The 23,718-nt window shown below is 37.8% G+C and overlaps 1 protein-coding gene across 5 annotated transcripts in view; it reads right to left on the bottom strand.

Annotated features, from left to right (window-relative positions):
- The window catches only part of LOC111158506 (echinoderm microtubule associated protein like 4), a 196,801-nt gene that overhangs the window by 10,891 nt on the left and 162,192 nt on the right, over positions 1-23,718 (bottom strand). For all 5 annotated transcript variants that reach the window (XM_022520570.1, XM_022520571.1, XM_022520572.1 and 2 more), the window contains 5 exons: positions 22,058-22,183; positions 21,841-21,972; positions 21,064-21,131; positions 7,130-7,218; positions 5,377-5,474 (listed from right to left, as the gene is read on the bottom strand). In XM_022520570.1, the coding sequence (XP_022376278.1) occupies positions 5,377-5,474; positions 7,130-7,218; positions 21,064-21,131; positions 21,841-21,972; positions 22,058-22,183 (513 nt within the window). The remainder of the gene's footprint in view (positions 1-5,376; positions 5,475-7,129; positions 7,219-21,063; positions 21,132-21,840; positions 21,973-22,057; positions 22,184-23,718) is intronic.

Below are 23,718 nucleotides of genomic sequence, written 5' to 3'. Positions count from 1 at the left end.
ACTTAGGAGGAGAAGTACCTTTCCCCGGTCTAATCCTTTCCTCCTGGAACGAGGATCTGATAATCAGAGAATGACAGAATATAAAGAGAGAAAGATTTGAGTCTCTAATGACTTCTGCTTAAATGAGAACACATCCCTCATTTTTCTAAGTCACCAGGTACTGCATATATCCTGTTACAGTAACAACGAATCCTAATGCCTTACTGAAATACTGTAAGTTTTATGGATTAGTTTCTTAGAGATTTCTAAGTAGACAGTTTTAGACTTTTTTCTTCTTTGATGTATATTTTCAATTATCAAACTCCTGGCAAAAAGGACACTTACTTTTACCAGCACTTCTTTCCTATCCTAACAGACTCTGAAACAGTGCATCACTGCAACTTCAATATACTTCATTTCCTATGTTACCATCTCAGAGCAGCAGTGTTAAAAGGAATATAGGAATTCGAGTCAAGCAGAAAGCCAGTATGCTGGCAATCGGGTGTAGAATAAAATCATCTTAATCCTACTGCAAGTAGAGTAGAAACTTCAGGTTAATCAGAACACTTAAACTCTTTCAAGGAAAATACACAATTACCCATAATTAGAAAACTCTTCTTGAACTTTCACAGATTCATATTAAATGCTGAAAAACACCCCTAAGTACAGCCCGGGGCTCATCTAGTTACCGAGTACAAGGCTGCTGCTGCTGCTGGCATCCAACACTGAGCAGAGAACATTCTTGGCACAGTGTATCCACGGTCAACTCTGGGTCTCCCAGCAGCCTGCATGAGGGTGCCCACTTAGCAGAAAACAAGTCCAGGGGGCAGAGAGAGGTTTTGTAACTTTATAAAGAAATGGTGGAGCCAGAGTTTAAGCCCAGGTCAGAGAACACAGCATTTAATTCATGCTTATCTTTTACTCATTTCTCTAACACTGAAGATGAGCAGAAAGTAATTTCAGAGTAGCATTTTAAGAAAAGGAATTTACAAGTAACTAAGGACTTTTTCAGTACATTTCAAAATAACACAGCTGAGATAAAGAAACTGTGTGGAGGGGCGCCTGGGTGGCTCAGTGGGTTAAAGCCTCTGCCTTTGGCTCAGGTCATGATCCCAGGGTCCTGGGATTGAGCCCTGCATCAGGCTCTCTGCTCAACAGGGAGCCTGCTTTCCTTCCTCTCTCTCTGCCTACTTGTGATCTCTGTAAAAAAACAAACAAACAAACAAAAAAAACAACAACAAAAAAACCACAAACCCGTGTGGAAAGTAACAGATTGTAAAACTTCACACTCCTCAACTCACATTCCTCAAGGAATTTCAGATAACCAACCAGCGGTCTTCAAATTCTTTTTATCTATAAGATCTTTCTTACACATTAAATATTATAAGAAATGCCCAATGTGCAAAGCAAAGAAAATCATATCCATACCAGCCCGGCTTAGCCCCACTCCCAACCTTAGGGCTTTGCAGGAGACAAGTTAAAAAGAGCTCCAGAACCCAAAGCCCTTTTTTTTTTTTTTAAATAAACTTTTCTATAGAAGCAGTTACAGTATCAAAATGCTTAGGGGTGCCTGGGTGGCTCGGTCACTTAGATGTCAGGGTCCTGGTTTCAGCTCGGTTCATGATCTCATAGTCATGTGATCAAGCCAAGCCCGGCTCTATGCTCAGCATGGAATCTGCTTGAGATTCACTCTCCCTCTGGCTCTGCCCCCACTGACTGCAGCTCGTGCGAGACTTGCGTTCTCAAAAAGAACTAAATCAAACTGCTACACAGTCAATGTGTGATACAGCCATGAACCCCTGAATCCTACAGTTTAATCAAACCACTTTTTCTAATATGTACTAAACACTAAGAAGATGGATGTTTTCATGGAAAGTAAAAGAAAGAAAAAAGGTTATTTTAAATTATATGGTCTAATTACCAGGCAGAAAATGCCACAGATCTGGTAGAGTCGGCTTGGGGTGTGTGCTAGAGGGAGTGCAGAGCACCTAGGGGGAGCCCATAAGCAGTGCTCCCAGGGGCAAACCCGGGAAGTCAGAGAACAGAGACAGGTCACAGAAGAGAAAATGAAAGGCTGCCACAGACAAACAGTATAGAGGGATGACTCCATTCTCTCTTCCTCTCCATCCCTCAGCCTGCCCAGAGAGGTCAGGTTCATGAGGAGCAGATTACTTCTTGGAAGATCACTGGGGTTTCTTCCAAGAGAAGGCCTGGGACCATGTGTAGTAAACAAACTTGAGGTGTCTGAGGTTGCTACATAAGAGCAAGTAAATTCAATGACTGGAAGAGCAAGTTTTGTGTGTTTACAGAAACTGCAGTAGAGGTCCCCCAGGAAGCTCCGAGAGTTAACTTTACAATCAACATAGTGTAAGAGCAGAAAAAGGCCAAGAAGTAAGAGTCATCATAGGTCCCAGGCCGGCAACCATAGTCCAAGGGTACAACCTGACTGCACGTATGAATCTGTCCAAAAAAGTGTCATTCAGGTGGGTGGTCACCAAGGAGTCACAGAGGCAAACGTGGACAGTACCCACCTAATGTCTAGGATAGAGGGACCTGAAGACCAGTTCCAGGGGTGGCTACTGACTACTGGGGATGTAGGTGCCAAGGCTGCCCACCTCCTGATTATACTCTGGTTTCACACGCATATTTTTGTCTGAAGGGAAGTACTGGCTGGAGGATGGGCATGTCCTGTCCCCTTGGCATTTACATACCTTATTTTAAATGAATAAACTAGCATTCTGAGTTGGTTTCCTGAGGGTTGCTTATAGAGAGAAAACCTGATTGGCCAGAAGAAACTAGGGTTCAGTCCCTTACCAGTTAGCTTTTTTAGAAATTGGTATTTTATAAGACAGTTTTGGAGAACTTGCATGATGTGAGTCCATTTCTCTAAAATGGATCTTGTTTCTTAGCTTATGACTGTGAGCGAGGCGTTGGCCTGTAGTAACTTTGTCAAGCATGCCTTGCTTGTTCAGTTTTCTTGGGTACCAGTCATCTTCTCAACTGACATTTGCACATAAAATGATGCCACAAAGAGGGACAGGCTCCAACTCCTTGCTTAACTTATTAAAGGGAGATTCTCTAAACTATGGTGGTTATTTAAATACTGACTAGTACTAGTACTAGAAATAAAATAGAAACAGCATTTGTATTTGCAACTCTGAGAGTAGTTCCAGTCTTCACAACAATCCTATATAGTAGGAACTGTTATAATGCCCAATTTTAAGATAATAAAATTAAGACTCAAAGAAGTTAATTAACTTGTCTAAAGTCTCCATCTAGTAAGCAGCAAAACCAGCATTAGCTCCCTTCTGTCTGTCCTATACCCTAGCAGACAAGAGATTAAACCAGTTAACATGAAACTAAGACCAGCTGGTGGAAGCAGACAGCAAGGAGAAGTGACAGCAGGAAGCAGAGCACAGAACATTCGATAATTAGAAAAGCAGAGTAGCTGAGCCTTTCATTATAGCCTCCAACAGTACTATCAACTTTAACAGTTCCTAAGGATATCTCAAAATAGTACTTTCAAATGTTTTAAAGATAAAAGCTGCTTAATTGGAGAAGGCCAAGTCTCATGCAATTGATAAGCTTGCCATTTCTCAACACTTCCAAGGTCATTCTCATTATCTACTGTCATTCACTGCTGTTTCCTTTCTGGATCAGTTGTACCATAAGAGCACAAGACAATGAGATACAGAAAAATCTGAGGCATTTAACATTACACTGGAAAGTCTGCTCTACTAAAAGAAGAGGGTCAGCCCTGGATTTGCCACATCAAGATGTGACCAAAGACAAGTCCTTTATCTTGTCTGAAAATCAGTCTCTACTTCAGTAAAATAAGAGCTGAGCCAAGTGTGTGCTACAGAGCTACCTGTGAAATTTTGTGATTCTACAAGATTATACTTTAATTGATATACATTTATTAAGATACAAACTTTTTTTAAAAGGTTGGAGTGAAAAATTAAGAAAAACTTGGTGCCCGGTAGTGTAAACTACAGTAACCTGAAAATTTCTTTCAGTGGAACATTTCATTTGCTGATGTGGTTACAATGAAGCATTACTATACTATTTTGTATCACAAATATGATAATCAATTAAAAGATTCATTTATTAATCAATAAATTAATGGGTAATGATTCATAACTGTTATCAAGGCAAAAAAAATATTCTGGATAAATTCTAAAACTTTGATGTTGCCTGTAGATCATTTTATAGGCTGGTTTTAGCATATGGTACAAAATATGTGTGTGCATGTACATATGTGTGTGCATGAAGTATATAAACAAGTCTCTTCTTTGAACAGTAAATGGCCTGGGTTTCACTTATGTATAATAGGTTTCTAAAAATTAAGTCTTTTATTTATCCTCCTAAAACTATTTTGTGATGTGTGCCACCACTAACCACTATTTCATCAAGTAATTTTCTAAACCTTTCCTAACATACACACCAAGCTACTTGATTTTTTATAAAAACAATAGTTAACACATATTGAGTACCTATTATTTGCCAAGCACTATTCAAAGTATTTTATACGCATTAATTTATTTTAATCCAGTGAAGCAGAAACTGCTCTTATCCTCATTTTATAGATGAAAAAACTGTAAGTAACTTCCCAAGGTCACTAGCTTGGAATTGGTGAAATAAGAATTCAAATCCAGGTAAGCTGATCCCAAGTCGGTGCTCTTAACCACTATGCTATACTGCCTGCCTTTCTTGTCCTGCCCTCACCTCAAATGTATACTTTTTGAGGACAAGGAATAAATCTTACATATATTCCTGGTGTCTAGAACATTTCTTAAGTTAGCAGAATGCTTGCCATAAGGTGTACTCAGTACGTCTGCAGAACTGAATCAAGTTTACCTTACAATGATAACAAAGTCAATCAGAACAAATTCAAGAAGAAACAAAAACAAAAACAAAAAAACCAAACAAATTCAAGGAAATATGCTTCTGTTAACTCTCTTAATGCAGACAGATCTCCATATAAATTATTTTACTTTAGCGGTAAAAGAGGTGATACAGGAGACTGCAGGATGTTGGCGGTGGACAGGAATGTGGGACACTGGGATTAAAAGTGAGATACCCCTTCATTTCTGACTCACATCAATTTTCAAAAAGTGTTATTCTAAGGGTTTCCTATGGAAATAGCTTTGATTTAAGACACTGCCTTAAAACTAGTCAGAAACAGACATTAAACTCCCATCAAAAGAAGAAACACTTCTAAATCACACAGGGAACTGCAATATTCTGCTGCTAAAGTAAATCTGTTTTCAAAGAGATTAAAGTTTAAAGCAGTTAAGGATAGTAAAACAATGGATATCGCAATGTAAAAATCTAACTTATCACAAGTAAAATTTTCCAACAATTTTACAGCTTAATTTATTTTACTTCAATACTTACAGTGCACTTTCCATGTCTGCTATATTTTCTTCCATTTTCTGAGACTACATAGAGGTAAATAAAGTTGTCATGAGATCCTACAGCCAGGAGGGTGCCATCTAGAATGAGAGAGGAAAAAATGTTAACTAGAGAAATGTACTGAGCTGCTATTTTATTGGACCTGTACTAAATGAATGATATTTTACAAATATTAAATCTCACCAATTTAACTGTTATTTTGCATTTTTTTTGAGGCAAACCAAAAAAGACTTACTTTTTAAAGATTTCTTAACATATAATGTATTATTTATTTCAGGGGTACAGGTCTGTGATTCATCAGTCTTACACAATTCACAGCACTCACCATAGCCATACCCTCCCCAGTGTCCATCACCCAGCCACCCTATCCCTCCCACTCCCCTCCCCTCCAGTATGTTTCCTGAGATTAAGAGTCTCTTATGGTTTGTCTCCCTCTCTGGTTTCGTCTTGTTTCATTTTTCCCTTCCCTCCCCTATGATCCTCTGTCTTGTTTCTCAAATTCCTCCTATCAGTGAGATCATATGATATTTGTCTTTTCTTATTTGGTATTTGATGAATGAACCCTTCCATCACTAAGCACACTTGAAAAACATGGCCATCTAGTCCAGTCATTTCTTGGAGATACTCAAAGGTCGGGGACTCCGGGGTCATCTCCTCCTAGTTAGTTACACACTGGCTCCAGGGAAGTTAACGAGCTCTTATGGGTCTAAGTACACAGCACTCATGAGCTGAGCGTTCAACTGCTCATTTCAGTTGATCACACTCCAGCTTGGGAAGGGACTATGTTCTCTTCTTTTATGGTCTCTTCTATTGTTCTTACCACAGAACAGACGGTCAATAAAGTCCAACTGATCTTTGGATTTTAATTGCTACATTTGTAGCAATTTGCTAGGACAACACTAAAAAAGCCAAGCCAAACAGAAAACCTTTTCTGCTTTAAGATAACTTGTCAGGCTTATAGCCTGAGCAAATATTCTTCCTTCCATGTTTAACTCAGAGAACAGTATTCTGCGCTTCCTTTTAAACAACTTAGAAGCAATCAAAAAGAGCCTTTGAATCCCACATTGATCTAAGGACTGGAATATATTTTCAAATATAAGCAAATGTCATCCACACTAACTCCATGGAAGAATAACATGATTGGAAACATATTAATAACGGGAAAAGGGAATGGGAATATTATGGAAACATAATTAACATTCTGAATAAAATATAAAGAATTATTCAAACAAGGCTAAATGAATTTATCAAATTCTTATGAGTTGCTGAGTTTTTTATCTAAGTAACAAAATCATGACTATGTAGCCAGTAATACAACTAGATTTTAAAGAACTTGAACAGCCTCTAATAGTGTGTATTTTGAATATTACTATAATTTATATCTTCTTACATACAAAAAAGATTGCTAAATAGATGTAACATTCAGCCTAATACCTATTCAAAATCCCAAGTATGTGTAATTCCCCCAAAGTGGGATTTGACTGTATTCTGCTTTCAACTGCAATGCAGTTGTAACAGTTCATTCTAAATTTGCTTGATGATTTAGAATGTTGTTTAACTTTAGAAGATCTTTTGCAGTTTCCCGCAACAGAATTTAATCTGATGTTGGGGGACACATATTCAATAGTTAACAAGTTTAGAGAGTAAAGAAAAAAGTAGTCAGTTTTAGTGGAAGTGAAAATATGCACTGACAGAGAAATGCTGTGAGTGCCAGGATGGGGGTAAATCCACCTACCTACTGAGTAGCGCACCACAGAGAGCTGTTCATTCCCATCTGTGTGGATAGAAACTAGATCTCTGGTTTCTGCATCCAGGACAAACCACCTGTTAAGAAGTAAAAATCAAAGTTTTCTTCAGATATTAGCACTTAAAGAAAAAAAAAAAAAGATTGCTGATTTTTTTCTCCCTTTTAAAAAATTTCAATGTATTTTAATAATGCCTTTAAATATCACGTTTCCATCATCCACTGAAGGATAAATTCTGCAAAATGTTGCTAAATACAATGTATACATATGGACCTAGGCACGTTCTCATTTCTATTTAGGTAACCACTCAATGCCAGCTGGGTCTCTTTGCTAGGTAGCATCTAAACAGAAAGTTAAGATGACAGGATCAGTGTTTTTGAAGATTAAACCAGATATGGGGAAAAAGAAATGAGTCAATTGAAACAAAGGACAAGTAAGAGCCAATTTCACTGATGGTGACCATATACAATAGAGAAGGTTATAAAAGGGAAATGAACAATAGAAGACACAGAAAAACCTTTAGTAAGGATGTAGGATAGGTTGAGCTGAACACTGAGAGAATAGGCGGTTCAGTGGCAGAGGAGGGACAGCTGCACAGCTATGGAGATGGGTAGGAGCATAGACAGTATGAAGGTCGGAGGGGAAAGCAGAGGGCTCTTTATTTAGTGTGATTTCAAAGGAACCAGTAGGGGGCGCGCTGCCTCTCCAATACCTCCACATGCACACAGTGCTCTGAATTCTTTCAAAGGTCGTTTCTTCACATTTACAGGAGAAGTCAAAATGTGAACAGCCTTTTGAGAGGTAAAATAATGGTTAAATTTAACTACATTATAAATGACTTATCCACGGGGCGCCTGGGTGGCTCAGTGGGTTAAAGCCTCTGCCTTCGGCTCAGGTCATGATCCCAGGGTCCTGGGATGGAGCCCCACATCAGGCTCTCTGCTCAGCAGGGAGCCTGCTTCCTCCTCTCTCTCCGCCTGCCTCTCTGCCTACTTGTGATCTCTGTCTGTTAAATAAATAAATAAAATCTTTAAAAAAAAATAAAAAATAAAAAATAAATAAATGACTTATCCAATCTTTTTATAAGAGCACGGTGCCTGGGTGGTGCAGTTGGTTAAGCCTTGGTTGGACTCCTGGTTTTGGCTCAGGTCCTGATCTCAGGGTTAAGAGATGGAGCCCCGCACTGGGTACCCTGCTCAGTGTGGAGTTTGGTTAACACTCTCTCCCTCTCCCTTTGCCCACTGCCCCTCACCCCACCATGCTCATTTGCTCTAAAATAAATAACCCCCCCCCCTTTTTTAAAGGGCATTTGAAGGGAAGGATGGTGCTTCGGAAAAAGCATGGCAAAATACGAGGTATAAAGCAAAGAATGGCAACTGAAGACAACTAGAGACTGGATAAGTGAGAGGAAGGCAGGTTATAAAGAGCATACATAGCTGCTTGGAGGACTTTAGAGTTAGGCATGGCCTGGCTCAGATCAGTCACTAAATAAGTATTTGGAGAATGAATAAACAAATATAAGGTAAGTCTTGAACATGACAGAAGCCAAGTTTTAGGAAGAATTATTATTTTTTAAAGATTTTATTTATTTGACAGAGAGAGACACAGCGAGAGAGGGAACAGAAGCCAAGGGAGATGGGAGAGGGAGAAGGAGGCTCCCCACTGAGCAGGGAGCCTGATGCGGGGCTTGATCCCAGGACTCTGGGATCATGACCTGAGTCGAAGGCAGATGCTTAACGACTGAACCACCCGGGCACCCTCAGGGAAGAACTGTCTGATGTGATGAGAACAGGACAAGACTAGCAAGTTTTGTTTTTAAGATGGGAAAAAATCAACCACCAAAATAAGCCAATGAAGAAATCATAATGACAGTTCCTTGTAATTTTGAAGCTTTATTTATTTTTTTTTAAAGATTTTTTATTTATTTATTTGACAGAGAGAGATCACAAGCAGGCAGAGAGGCAGGCAGAGAGAGAGGAGGAAGCAGGCTCCCCGCTGAGCAGAGAGCCCGATGCGGAGCTCGATCCCAGGACCCTGAGATCATGACCTGAGCCGAAGGCAGCGGCTTAACCCACTGAGCCACCCAGGCGCCCCAATTTTGAAGCTTTAAAACTAATACCTGGAAAGAGACCATTTCCCCTTCAGATTAAAAGAAATATTATTTAGGAGAGAGAAAAGGGCATGAAAGAATTTAAAAAGTTTAGTGATGTTGCTTAACATGCCTTAGTGCATGCAACGTAGAAGATGAAAGACTAAAAGATGCTGACTCTTACTACCTATCAGTGAAATCCCTCTCTAATTTAAAATATTCATGAATGAATTTTAGTAACTTGTGAGCTATGGGCTGAAACTTCTAGGTAGCTAGCCGATTCATAAATTCTGTGTTCTATGCTGGTAAGAGAAAGCGCTTCTATGTGAATACCTGAGTTAAGGCCAACAGCAGGAAGCTGGCACTCTGAAGCTCTCTGCTGTATGTCTAGCGATCATTTCCACTTCACAAGGTGTGTTACTTTACTACAACTGGAGAGTACCCATAGATTATACGTTTCTTCTGAGAATGTAATTTATTAATCAATTTTTATGGCTAACATTGTTGAACTCCTCTGAGGCCAGAAACACCAAAGCTGATGCCAAGTGAACGGCCTTTTCAGAATCAGGGTACAAAACATCCCAACCCAAAATGATCAGACAGACCTAAAACAACGAGATACAGTGCCACTCTGTAGGTATCAGATGTCAAGTTTTTAATGAATTTATGGAAACTTTATTATCTTAGGCATTTGAAAAATTACCATTTTTTATCAGGAGAGCCCCAACTACTGTTCCCCCTGACCCCAAACTACTGTTTTAAGACTGTTTCCAAGTCAATTTAATCTTCCTGGGAAAATGACAAATAATTTTCTCTTTTTGGAAATTCCCTTAAAAAGTAGTAAACAAAACAAAACCCACAACAAACCCTAGAATATCTGTTGGTGTAACATGTAGAAACCTAAAACTCTGAATTGTTGACTAATAAGAAATGGTAGCTATAAAAAAAAAAAAAACCCTCCAAAAAACAAACCTGCCTACTTTTTCTAGTTCTTTAATTATATATCAGAGGTTAATCCTATTTTAATCAAGAATTTTTAGTAATAATTCAATAACTTTGTTATAAGAAGTACCTAACTTCCATAGGGACTCCAGCAATAATTTTAAAGTTCCCACTCTTTCCATTGCAAGAATTAAGTTCTAGCTTCAGAAAAGACTTTTGGGCTCAGGACCACTGTTTCTAACAAATGTCTGGGGAAGACAACAAATCCTCTAGCAAAGGGAATTTTCGAGAAATAAATATTTAAGTTTCATCATGGTGTTGAAGTATGTTCTTATTTCAGTCCAGAGTATATATATTGGAACCAAGGTTCTGCTTTAAGATAATCTGGATCATTACCAGGCCTAAAGGACCTAAGGCCTATAGGCCCTAAGGACCTAATGCATCCTTCTAAATGTAATTGCTCAGTAACACAGAGGGGAAATGTTTGGTGATATGTTTAAATTACTCTGACTTGTGGATCAAGGACCAAAGCCTAGTACCATCATTTCTCTTGACTTTCTAAAAAGATACTATATTGATTTCTTTGGTCACAAGAAAAGAATCAAGATTTTAGAGATGGAAAGTATGATATTTTAAAGTCCCTAAGTGAATATATAGATTTTTATAATGAGTTAAAAAATATTCATCATAATATAAAGTGTGTCCTCTGGGTGGCAGGTTTGTAAACCTCCCCCCACTTGCCCTGTGCCATTCCCCCCTTCCTTATGATCTTCTACTTATAAGAACAGGAATAATTTATATCAGAAAAATGTAAAGTCAAAACAGGGTAAAGAGAAGCCTAATAAACCCCTCTTATTTTACAAATAAAAACAACAAAATGCTCTGATTTCAAAACATCTGACCAGTCATCAACCATGTCATTAGTTCAGAGAGCTTCTGGCCCTTGTGCTTTTCAATAATATCACACAAGGGAAGGGTATGATTCCATAGAAAGTGCTCTTCCTAGGCCTTTGAGATACATTAACATTTAGGGATCCAAAGAGAAAAAAGGAGTTAGCCAAGGAGGCAGAAGAATTTATAATCTAACTGGGGAGAAGGAGTGAGTTCATAAAGTGGTAAACAGTTCAAAGTAATATGAATTATACAAGTTATAAGGATTATGAAGTCTCAGAGCAGGGAGTAATCACAGAGGAGATGAGTGGTCTAGGATTTCGTCACATCAAATGTGGCAAGAAATAAACAGGTAGTGAGCAGTAGACAAGAAACTACAAAAAGGGTTGGCATATATATGAAGGATAGCGACTTGACCATTCTAGCTGGAGTGGTGAGGGAAAGATTTTTAATGAGCTTTTAAAGGCCAGGCTAACAAGTTTGGATTCCACTGTTTAGGTATCAAGAAGAATTTAGTAATGTGCTAATCCAGTTAGCTCATAGTTTCCCACATTTGCTCAATCTATTCCTCCTGCTTAATATGAACTCCTGACTCTTCACTGCTTCTTCAAGATCCAAGAAGTTCAAGGCAGGACCAATCCCTCCCCTGTGAAGCATTCTCTGACCTCACACTCACTGTAATTACCTCACACTCACTGTAATTTCTCTGTTGATCTTTAAGCATTAGTGCCTGTTTATTCAAGTACTACTACACTATAATAGGCTATGTTCTTTACCCTTTGCGTAGTATCTAATTAGGTTACAATCTACTTAGGGTTGGGCCCAAGTCTCATATTTCTTTGTGCTACCCACTGCATCTAATTCAGTGCTTTACAAGTTGCTGGAACTCAATCAGCATATGAAGAGTGACTCAGAACTGGACTTGTAACAAGACAGAACTCAGGGAGATTCATGCTGACAGAGTTCAAAGACACCATGCACAATGGGAAATGAACTCAGAAGTACCCATGGGCCAAGTTAACACCAAATTACAGAGAGAAAAAGCTATTCTTTTCTAATTAGAAGCTTTCTCTTCTAATTATGTCAAAGAAAAGTCTCAGCGAAAATGCTAATATGTCTTTGATTACTGCCCCTTTTGAACAGCAGGAGCATTTCTTAGACTCAGAATTTTATAGTCAATAGTACTTTAGCTACACTGTTGGCTTGCTTAAGTGACAATCACCATCAAAATTGTGGAGTTGAGGGGCGCCTGGGTGGCTCAGTGGGTTAAAGCCTCTGCCTTCGGCTCAGGTCATGATCCCAGGGTCCTGGGATCGAGCCCCACGTCGGGCTCTCTGCTCAGCGGAGAGCCTGCTTCCCCCCACTCTCTCTCTCTGCCTGCCTCTCAGCCTACTTGTGATCTCTGTCAAATAAATAAATAAAAATCTTAAAAAAAAAAAAAATTGTGGAGTTGAGCCTTATCACTTAACTCTCTCCAGGTCTAGGATTTTATGATTCCATGTCAACAACTAAATTCTTTACTCACTCACCAGGCTCACTTCCCCAGCCTGTTTCCTTGTCAAAGCTGTCACCATCACTGCAGACCAGAAACTTTGGGATCTTTTTTAAAGTCACCTCTCTCGGTCTGTCCACTACCCTTTCTATCCATATATATATATTATATAGTATGTTCCATATAACTGACTCGATTTGATGAATTTCTTTCTTTGAAACAATTTCCAACATTAATCCTGCTTTTTATTCTCCTTATCATAACTTCCAGCCCACTGATTTCTCTAATTTCAGGTGTCTAACCTCCATTTATCAGCCTATAAAATGGCAAAAACTCTGTTGGCTTGGAAACAGAACTGGGTCCAAACAAGACCAGAGTAAAGTTCTGTGTAAGGTGCTTGGAGAATTCTGAGATGATACAGACCTGGTATCCTGATGGGGTGGTAAATATATCTGTGGTTCCTCTGAGGTCTGGGGGTGCTATATAGATTAAGTGCCTTTAGGGAAACTGGTTTCAAGAAATTTGAAGGGGAAGGATGATCAATTGGGGTCTTGGAAAAATCAAGCAGAATGTATTTTTAACAATTCAGAGATTATAAACTTTTCAAATTCATAGCAGTTCAGGTTTACACATATCTTTATGAAAAACTTCAAATCCCATCAAGAAGCCCAAATTTTAAAAAACGAGATGATGTGGTAAATATACAATGGAATATTAATCTGCCATAAAAAAAGAAAGAGATCTTGCTATTTGCAACAACATGGATGGACCTAGAGGACATAATGCTAAATGAAGTAAGTCAATCAGAGAAAGACAAATACCATGAGTTCGCTCATGGAGAATTTAAGAAACAAAGAAAAAGAAAAAACCACACAAATAAACAGACTCTTAAATACAGAGGTACAGAGGACTGGTGGTTTCCAGAGGGGTGGGGTGAAAAGGATAAACAAGATGAAGAGTACAGTTCTCTTGATGAGCACCAAGTAATATACAGAATTATTGAATCATTATGTTGTACACATAAAACTGATAACACTGTATGTTAATTGTATTTCAATTTAAAAAATGAGAGAATGTTATATTTGAAAATCACATGTGAGGTATGGTGCCTAAGTGTAATTTATTAAATGGTTTATAGTTACTGGTTTGTTAGATCTAAGATTTTGGTAACTAATGATTAACAATACTAGTACGTACTAACTTTTATCCATTTATATGCTTATTACCTGATTCCAACACCAGGCAAAGGCATCACACAAAAACTACAGACCAATATCCTTTATGAATATAGATGCAAAAATCATTTTTTAAAGGATTTTATTTTTATTATTTATTTGACAGAGACACAGCAAGAAAGGGAACACAAGCAGGGGGAGTGGGAGAGGGAGAAGTAGGCTTCCCAAAGAGCAGGGAGCCCGATGTGGGCTTAATCCCAGGATCCTGACCTGAGCCGGAGGCAGAAGGACTGAGCCACCCAGGAGGCCCAAGGGTGCAAAAATCTTCAACAAAATATGAACAAACTGAACTTGGCAACATATAAAACATATATACCATGACCAAGTAGGATTTACCTCAAGAACACAAGGTTAACATCTTAAAAACAACACACTATTCTGTATTAATAAAGGACAAAACATTTTATCTCAATAGACCAAAAAAGGATTGGATTTGACAAAATCTAAAACCCTTTCAAGATTAAAAATTCTCAACAAACTTAGAAGGAATATTCTTCAACATAATAAGCAGCATCTATGAAAAACCTATAAATAACATTATACTTAGTAGTGAAAGGCTTTCCTTCTAAGATAGAGAACAAGATAAGGATGACCACTCTTGCCACTATTAACTACTGTACTTGACGTTCTTCTACTTAAGACAATTAGACAAGAAAAAAAAATCATTCCGATTGGAAAGAAAACAATTTGTAGATTACATAGTCTTCCTGCCTACAGAAAATCCTAAGGAGTCCACTAAAAAACTATTAGGAGAAATGAGCTTATTAGCAAAGTTGCAGGATACAAGATCAGAGGAGAAGCAGTTATATTTATATACACCAACAATAAATATTCTGAAAATGAAACTGTTTTCTCAATTTCATTTAAAATGGTATCAGGAGAATAAATACTTAGGTACAAATTTAACAGATATGCAAATTTGTACCCTAAAAAGTAAAAACAGTTTGAAAAGGAAAGCTGGAGGCATCACAATTCCCAACTTCAAGTTAAATTACAAAGTAGTAGTGATCAAAATGGTATGATATTGGCACAAAATCAGACACACAGATTAATGGGATAGAACAGAAAACTCAGAAATGAACCTACAACACAATGGTCAATTTATCCTTGACAAAGCAGGAAAGGCTATCCAATGGTTAAGTCTCTTCAACAAATGGTGAGAAACCTGGACAGCTGCATGCAGAAGAAAGAAACTAGACCACTTTCTTACTCCAAACACAAAAATTAATTCAAAGTGGGTTGAAGACCGAAATATGAGACCTGAAATCATAAAAATCCTCGGGAACACAGGCAGTAACCTCTGACATAAGCCATAGCAATTTCTTTCTAGATGTGTCTTCTGAGGCCAAGAGAAACAAAAGCAAAAATAAACTAGTGGGACTTCATAAAAATAAAAAGCTTTTGCACAGCAAAGGAAACAATCAACAAAACTAAAAGACAGCCTTTGAAATGGAGAAGATACCTGCAAATGATGTATCTGATAAAAAAAAGTGAATAATCCACTTAAAAAATGGGCATAAATTTTTCCAAAGACTGACATTATATATGGTCAACAGATGCATGAAAAGATGCTCAACATCACAGATCATTGGGGAAATACAAAGCAAAACCATAATGAATTATCCCTTTACACCTGTCAGAATGGCTAAAATCAACAACGTAAGAACAGGTGTTGGTAAAGTATGGAGAAAGGGAAATTCTTTAAACTGTTACTGGGACTGCAAACTGGGGCAGACACTCTGGAAAACAGTATGGAGATTCCTCAAAAATTTAGTAAGAACTACCCTATGATCCAGCAATTGCACTACTAGGTATTTACCCAAAGAATACAAAAATACTAATTCAAAAGGACACATGCACTCCAATGTTTACAGCAGCATTATCTACAATAGCCAAATTATGGAAACAGCCCAAGTGTCCACTGATTGATGAATGGGTAAAGAAGATATGATACACACACAGGAATATTACTTAGCCATAAAAAAGATGGGAATATCGTTTTTCAACAATATGGGTGGAGCTAGGGAGTATTATGCTAGGTGAAATATGTCAATCAGGTAAGATAAATAGCATATGATTTAACTCACATGTCAATTTTTTTAAAAAAAGATTTTATTTATTTATTTGACAGACAGAGATCACAAGTAGGCAGAGAGGCAGGCAGGCTCCCCGCCGAGCAGAGAGCCTGATGCAGGGCTTGATCCCAGGACCCAGGATCCCAGGATCATGACCTGAGCCGAAGGTAAAGGCTTTAACCCACTGAGCCACCCAGGCGCCCACTCACGTGTCAATTTAAGAAATAAAACAGCAGGGCTCCTGAGTGGCTCAGTAGGTTAAGAGACTGCCTTCATCGCAGGTCATGATCCCACATTCCCATGATCAAGTCCCACGTCGGGCTCCCTGCTCAGTGGAAAGTCTGCTTCTCTCTCTGACCCTCCCCCATCTCATAGTCTCTCTCTCAAATAAATAAATAAGTAAAATCTTTAAAAAATAAAATTCTGACTCTTGATCTTGCTGAGGTTATGATTTTGGGGTTGCGGGATCAGTCCCATGTGGGGAGGTGGCTTGGGATTCTCCCTTTCCGTTGCTTCTCCCCTGGTTCGTGCATATGAGTGCACGCTCGCTCTCTCTCTCTCAAGTAAATAAATCTTTAAAAAGAAAAGGCAAAACAAATGACCAAAGGGAAAAAAGAGAGAGGGGTCAAACCAATAAACTCTAGAGAACAAACTGCTTTACAAGGGGGAGGTAGATGAGGGATGAATTAAGGAGTACACTTGTAATGAGTGCTGAGTGTTGTACGGAAGTGCTGAATCACTGAATTGTACGCCTGAAACAATTATTACACTGTATGCTAACTAACTGGAATTTAAATAAAAATGTAAAAACTAGGGGCGCCTGGGTGGCTCAGTGGGTTAAGCCTCTGCCTTCAGCTCAGGTCATGATCCCAGGGTCCTGGGATCGAGCCCCGCATCAGGCTCTCTGCTCCGCAGGGAGCCTGCCTCCACCTCTCTCTCTGCCTGCCTCTCTGCCTACTTGTGATCTCTGTCTGTCAAATAAATAAATAAAATCTTTAAAAAAAAAAAAAAAGTAAAAACTAGGAACATTTTTGAAAGAAATTGAAGATGTAAATAAATGGAAAAAAGATTTCCTGTTCATATTGAAAGACTTAATACTGTTAAGATACTGACATTCCCCAAAGAGATTTAACTAAAAAAAAAAAGGGGGACTCCTGGGTGGCTCAGTGGGTTAAAGCCTCTGCTTTCGGCTCAGGTCATGGTCTCAGGGTCCTGGGATCGAGCCCCGCATGGGGCTCTCTGCTCGGCAGAGAGCCTGCTTCCTCCTCTCTCTCTCTCTGCTTGCCTCTCTGCCTACTTGTGATCTCTGTCTGTCAAATAAATAAATAAAATCTTTAAAAAAAAAAAAATCCCTATCAAAATGCCAGCTGGCTTCTTCGTAGAAACTGCCAAAATTAATCTTAAAATTCATGTGGAAATTCAAAGGATCCTGGATATTCAAAACAACCTCAAAAAGAGCAAAGCTGGAGATTGGAGGACTCACATTTCCCAATTTCAAAATTTACCACAAAGCTACAATAATCAAGGTTGTGATACTGTGCAAATCATATCTGATAAGGTACTACATCCAGAATCCATGAAGAATCCTTACAACTCAACAATAAAAAGACAAAACCAGTTCAAAGATGGGCACAGGATTGAACAGGTATTTCCTAAAAAGGCTATCCAAGTGGCCAATAAGTACATTAAAAGATAACATCATTGGGGCGCCTGGGTGGCTCAGTGGGTTAAGCCGCTGCCTTTGGCTCAGGTCATGATCTCAGGGTCCTGGGATCGAGTCCCGCATCGGGCTCTCTGCTCAGCAGGGAGCCTGCTTCCCTCTCTCTCTCTCTCTCTCTCTCTCTGCCTGCCTCTCCGTCTACTTGTGATCTCTCTCTCTCTCTCTGTCAAATAAATAAATAAATAAAATCTTAAAAAAAAAAAGATAACATCATTCACCATCAAAAAAATGCAAGTCAAAACCACAATGAAAAAGCATTTCACACCCACTAGGATGGCTATACTCAAAATACAGACAATGACAAGTGCTAGTGAACATGTGGGGGAATTGGATCCTTTATACTTTGCTGGTGGAGTTGTAAAATGTAGCTATTGTGGAAAACAATTTGAATATCAAGAGATCAGCAAGTCTACTCCTTGGTATATGCTCAGGAAGAGTTGAAAACATGTCCACGCAAAAACTTGTATATGAAAGTTAGGTCAAAGAAGCTAGTCACAGAAGATCACTTATTATGAGTCTATTTATATGAAATTTCTAGAATAGGCAAATCTACAGCAACAGAAAGACCAGTTGCCCAGGGTTTGGGGAAATGGGTAAGGGTAATGAAGAGTGACTACCAATGCGTATAGGGTTTTCTTGTGTGTGTTAATGAAAATATTCTGAAATTAGCTAGTGATAAAGCTTATGAACTTACTAAAAACTACTTAATTGTATACTTCAAATTAATAACTTCCGGCATATATCTCAATAAAGCTGTTAAAAAGAATCTTTTATTACGAGAGGATTAGCATGTTAAGAAAGAACTACGTCCACTTAGGGCTATATGTTTTTTTCCCTTAGAAATTATAATAGTAATACATTATTTTAAATGACAATTTTATTTATCACTGTGATAATTTATACTTGTGCTTACTTCTTGATTCCAAGAAATACATTTCTAGATTTGGACATGAAAAGATCTTTAAACATTTTGCTAGTCACCTTTTCTAGATCATGCACAATTTGGACATGTGTTGCACTGTATTTAAAAAAAAAATTTCCTTGTCCTAAGTGTGACTTTTTTTTACAATGAGGGGTCAGTGATAATATATCTGAATGGCTACACTGAGGAATTTTCAGTTTCAGACACTATAAGCCAGATATTCACAAACCCATGTAAAAAATAAAAATAAATGAGAAAGTTCTCCAAGAATCAACAGAATCTAACCAGATGCGAAACCAAAGATAGGAGTAATGGACAGAATGAACACGGATAACTACATCTCCCCCAGGTTCCAAATAACATCCATCACCTTTTATTTAGGTATCATATCACTCTCACTTATAAGGTGTTTCCTACTCACAACTCCAAGAGGAAACGACTGGCTTTAAGTCAGGTTAACTGAGTGAGTGACTTTTCATTCTAAGCTTGTTCATTATGACTTTGCAGCTACATGCACACATGCAAACACACACACACACACACACACACACACACACCCCAGCTTTACTGAATGAAGCAGTGTCTCTTAATGATCCAAATCCCTCTAGCCCTTGCACTCTATTCAGTGTTTCATTCCTTTGTATATACAGTAAATGTTTCTAAAGTATGTCAGCAGTGATTTAACCTTCAATATTTCTAAGTAATGCTACCAACACCCATAAGCACATGTCAAAGACTATTAATGGAGTAGTGGAAAGTGACTGATCAGCTTTGGAACCATATAGAACCTGAGTTCAAATCCTAGCTCAATCACAAGTGGTAAGCTCTATGGGTTTTGGTTTTCTGTCTGTGCAATGGAGAGATCAATGAATATTTTGTTGCACTCTTGTGAAAGTTTAAAGAAATACATAAAAATAACTAATAAGCTATATAAATAAAAATATATAATAAATACATATTTATAAATATATATATATAAATAAAGAGATAAATAAAAATAATTAGTCTTGACCTCAGCATTTGTGGTATTTGTTCATCTACCCAAAAACAAACTGAAGTGAACTCATTTGTGGCTTTCTGGAAACAAGTTTAATACTTTAGTTCAGGTTGCTTTTAATGTGCTTAACACTTTTTTGTAAAATAGAAAATAATTCCCTTCAAATCCTACAAAGTGACCTGACATACACCTAAGTTGAAGTAATAATCTAGTAACAACATGCATTTTGGAGAAATCTGAGATAGTAACACTGTCAATATTTCCAAGTTTTCACCAATTACTCTCCCTCCCTAGCAGTCTAATTCTAAAATTCAGTTCTTTCAGACTCAATCAAATAGCATCCATGTTTCAAAGTTTATCACTAGAGACCTGTTTTTTCATCATTTTTTTTTAAAAAGTAGGCTCCATACCCAGTGTGGAGTCCAACACAGGGCTGGAACTCAACCCTGAGATCAAGACCTGAGCTGAGGTCAAGAGTAGATGCTTAAATGACTGAGCCCCCTGGCATCCCTTCATGATTCTAGATTTTGTAGTGCTGTATAGAAGGAATTTGAGTGTTTCGATTTTCTAGAGGTGTTCATTTGTATCCAACAACCAAAAGGAAATACTTGCTATTAAAAAACTCCAAATGACTAAATTAAGATTTAAATGAACTGAGTTGAAATATCTGTCATATAAACAAAAGTGTTTATATTGTGTTCACAATAGTTTCACCTCATCAGAAATCAGCATTCCACATTTTCTACAGGTTTAACTTTTGGAAATTTACTTCATATTTTCCTTCTGCCTCTTTAATAAATTATTTATGGATGAAGGCTACTTCCTAGCAGAGGCAATAAAAAGAACTCTATTAAAAATACACAGATAATAAATATGTGTTACTTAATAACCTTAGAAAGGTACTGTATAAGGTCTGTAAAGACAAGTAATTAGTAACAATTTCAGAAAATATACCTTTATAACCTATCTGTGTAACATTAAAAAAAAAGGATGACAAAAGCTAAAGAAAAAATGATTTATAAAAGCTCGACTGGGTTATTTCAGTTTCAGTTCCCTTCCCTAAAAGAAAATGAGGAGAGAACCTTTCTGACACCATAGAAAATTCTACAGAGGATCAAGTTGGCTGAACTATCACCTTTTGAATGAAGCCTATCCTAACCACTCTTATCTTCTGCAACTGCACCCCCTCCCAAACCCTCTGGCTCAGTGTCCCACCCCCACCACCCTCATGGCTTTAAACATTTTCTAACTTAGTTATAATATTTATTTTTTATCCTGTTTCCACCCACACACTAAAAATGTGGGCTCCCATGGGCAGGGATTTTTGTTCTGCACGCTGATGTAGCCTGAATGCCCACAGTAGGGTCTAACAAATGGCAGGTGCTCAAGAAATAATCACTGAACGAATGAATGAGGCTACATAACAGATGAGAGCAACAAGCATATTCATGTGCCACTTAAAAAGATTAGTCCTCTAGATCAGATTGAGAACATTCTGAATAAAGATTAAACATCCCACCACTTCAGATTACTCAGCTCACATTTCCCTTCAAGACCCTACCTGCCTGAGTGCGTTCCTATGGCCACCACTGTGCCACTTGGATGAAAATCTGCACAGTGTCCTGGTTCCTAGAAGAGAGACAGACAGCTGTTGGGGAGTACATGTGAAAGTCTCCCTAGATCTATGGGAATAGTGGCAAAAACATTTGAAAATAATTGGTTTCATATTAACATGGAATTCTGATCAACTTTCTTGTAGCCAGTGAAAAATATCACATTGATATGAGAGGAAAAAGAATTTCAGAGCAGGGAGGGGGTATGTTGGCAAAGTGGCAAGGGAAAAGGACAGCCAGCTTGTGGCTAGGCAGTGGAACAATAAGGATAATAACAACAAACATGTATACAGTTCTTTAGTCTGCAAAGAACGTGTATACACCTTTGGGCTAGAAAAGGCTGATGTCTGGGTCGGGTAGGGAGAAAATATAGTAAGAGATCAACTCCAAAAGAAGACAGTAGAGTCTGTTAGTGAGCAGCGCTTACTGAATCCAACTGCAACACCACCAGAGGCCCAAACATTTCTTTAACAATTAATCCTCCACAAATATGTCAAATCTTTTTTTTTCTACTGAAACAGAAAAATTGAGCTTTTGCCCTAATTTGCTTCTTCAAAGTGGATACATGTACACTTCGTGACTAAACATTCTCCCCTTACCTCATCCCCTTTACTAAACTACACACTTGGTTTTAACCAATGCTGAGTCCTTTTTCCTTTGCTGCTCCCAACTGCCGGTTTAGGGAGTTTTCGTGGGGGATTATGATCACATTTTGCTTTACTCACATCTACGAGCCTGGTCCATTCTAGCCTGTGTTCCACTGAGTTCCACATGCACACCTGTCTGTCCTGAGCACATGTCAAGAGCAAATCTTTGAAGGGATGTGTGGCAAGACCCCAAAGCTCATCTGTATGACCCTGAAAATGAAATAGACCCATTGTTATAAGAAACAGAGGGCATCATAAAAAATATTCAGTTAATGGTTAAAATCATACATCTTACCTGTACTTCTATTTGGAAGCCATCATTAAATGTTCCCCGCAAAATGAAATTTCGTGATGTGCCTACCAAAAATTGATCTGCCTTTCCTTCTGCTACAGCTCTGATTGTTCCATAATGATCAGGAACCTAAAAAATAAATTTATAAAGTCACCCTACACATAACAACATGTATTAATTACTACCCGAAGACTGCATTTACAGCTGTAAGCAACTATGGGATAATAAATGACAGAATTCCAAATCTGAAAGTCACATGGTAATATACTAGGAAGTTTATTTACTCAATTACATTTTATTATACAGAAGTTATAATGCATTATCAACATTCTTTGCTTTAGTCAATTTAATTTATATTTTATATGATTTCAAGAGTTCAGTTAGGTGTAGGGGAAAAAGTTCTATTAGACCATATAAAAATGTGGTCTGGTTTTGTTATTTACTGGTTGTTATTTGGGTTACATCATTTAGCTGAAGACAAATTTATCTATAATATGGGGAAATAATTATATATACTCTACCTATTCTTGATTGTTGTAAGGATAAAAATGTAAGAATAACACAAGGGAGATTTATTTGTTAACTAAAAAGCAATATATTGCAAAGCATTATAACTATCATTCATAGGACTCCTTGGGAGATCAATCTCATTTAATGCACTACACGTTATACTCTCAGTGAATAGTGTATTAATAAGATAGTAAGCCCAAGCAATGACTCTGAAATAATGCAATTTTTCTTTATGAAGGAGGACCCAAAGTGACTCTTCAAAGCACAAATAATTAAAGTCCAAAGGTAATCCAAACTGATGTTAGAAATGGCAAAGGGGATGAACAGATGGTGCAGCTTTTGATTACAAAGGATATAAAAGTTATCTGTGAATAAAAGAAATAGTAAAGGAAGTGGCATTTTCATTATGAACCTAAGGTTGTGATAAAGTGACTCTTTCGACTTCTTGTCTGTCTTCTTGGAAATAAAACCCAAGAGCAGTATACTGTTGGGACCCTCTTTTTTAAGAAAAGATTTTGTCTGGAAAACACATTATGTGTTGACAACAGCATAAATTCAAAATTTAAATCACCCCCCAAAAAAGAAGCAATACTAAACTCTGTGAAATTTGCCCTTGCTTTGAGAATCACTGACCTATAGAATGCTATTATTAACCTTTCACTTCCAGAGACCTCAACGCAAGTAGCAAACTCCCCCTGAGCGCAGAATACTTGTCAGGTGTTGTGGATACACTTGGTGCAGGATATGAAGCAGACATATACACAGAGAGCGATTATCATTAAGCCCACTGTTTAAAAGATTATTTTCAGGTTTTAAAATCAAACTGGTTATTTTTTATATCTTAGAGGAGGATACTGTATCTGATGAATGTTTGCTGAATTTTAAGTCTGCATGGTTATATTTTTAGATCAGTAAAAGATAATCTCAGAAATAAACAAAAACTACTTAGTCTGACCAATATATAATATATATATATGTGTATTTACTCTTTCCAATTATTTTGTTTAATAAATGGTCCTTTTTCCTTTTTCTTTTTATGAGAGAATGAAATGATAAAAATGTGCACCAGTTAGGAAAAGAATAAATGAAACAAGATGGGATCGGGAGAGAGACAAACCATAAGAGACTCTTAATCTCACAAAACAAACTGAGGG

Source organism: Enhydra lutris, unplaced genomic scaffold (assembly GCF_002288905.1).
Source record: "Enhydra lutris kenyoni isolate GAN:26980312 unplaced genomic scaffold, ASM228890v2 scaffoldscaffold59, whole genome shotgun sequence".
Lineage (NCBI taxonomy): Eukaryota > Metazoa > Chordata > Mammalia > Carnivora > Mustelidae > Enhydra > Enhydra lutris.
Note: the sequence above shows the minus strand (reverse complement) of the source record. Positions and strands in the feature narration are given on the sequence as shown.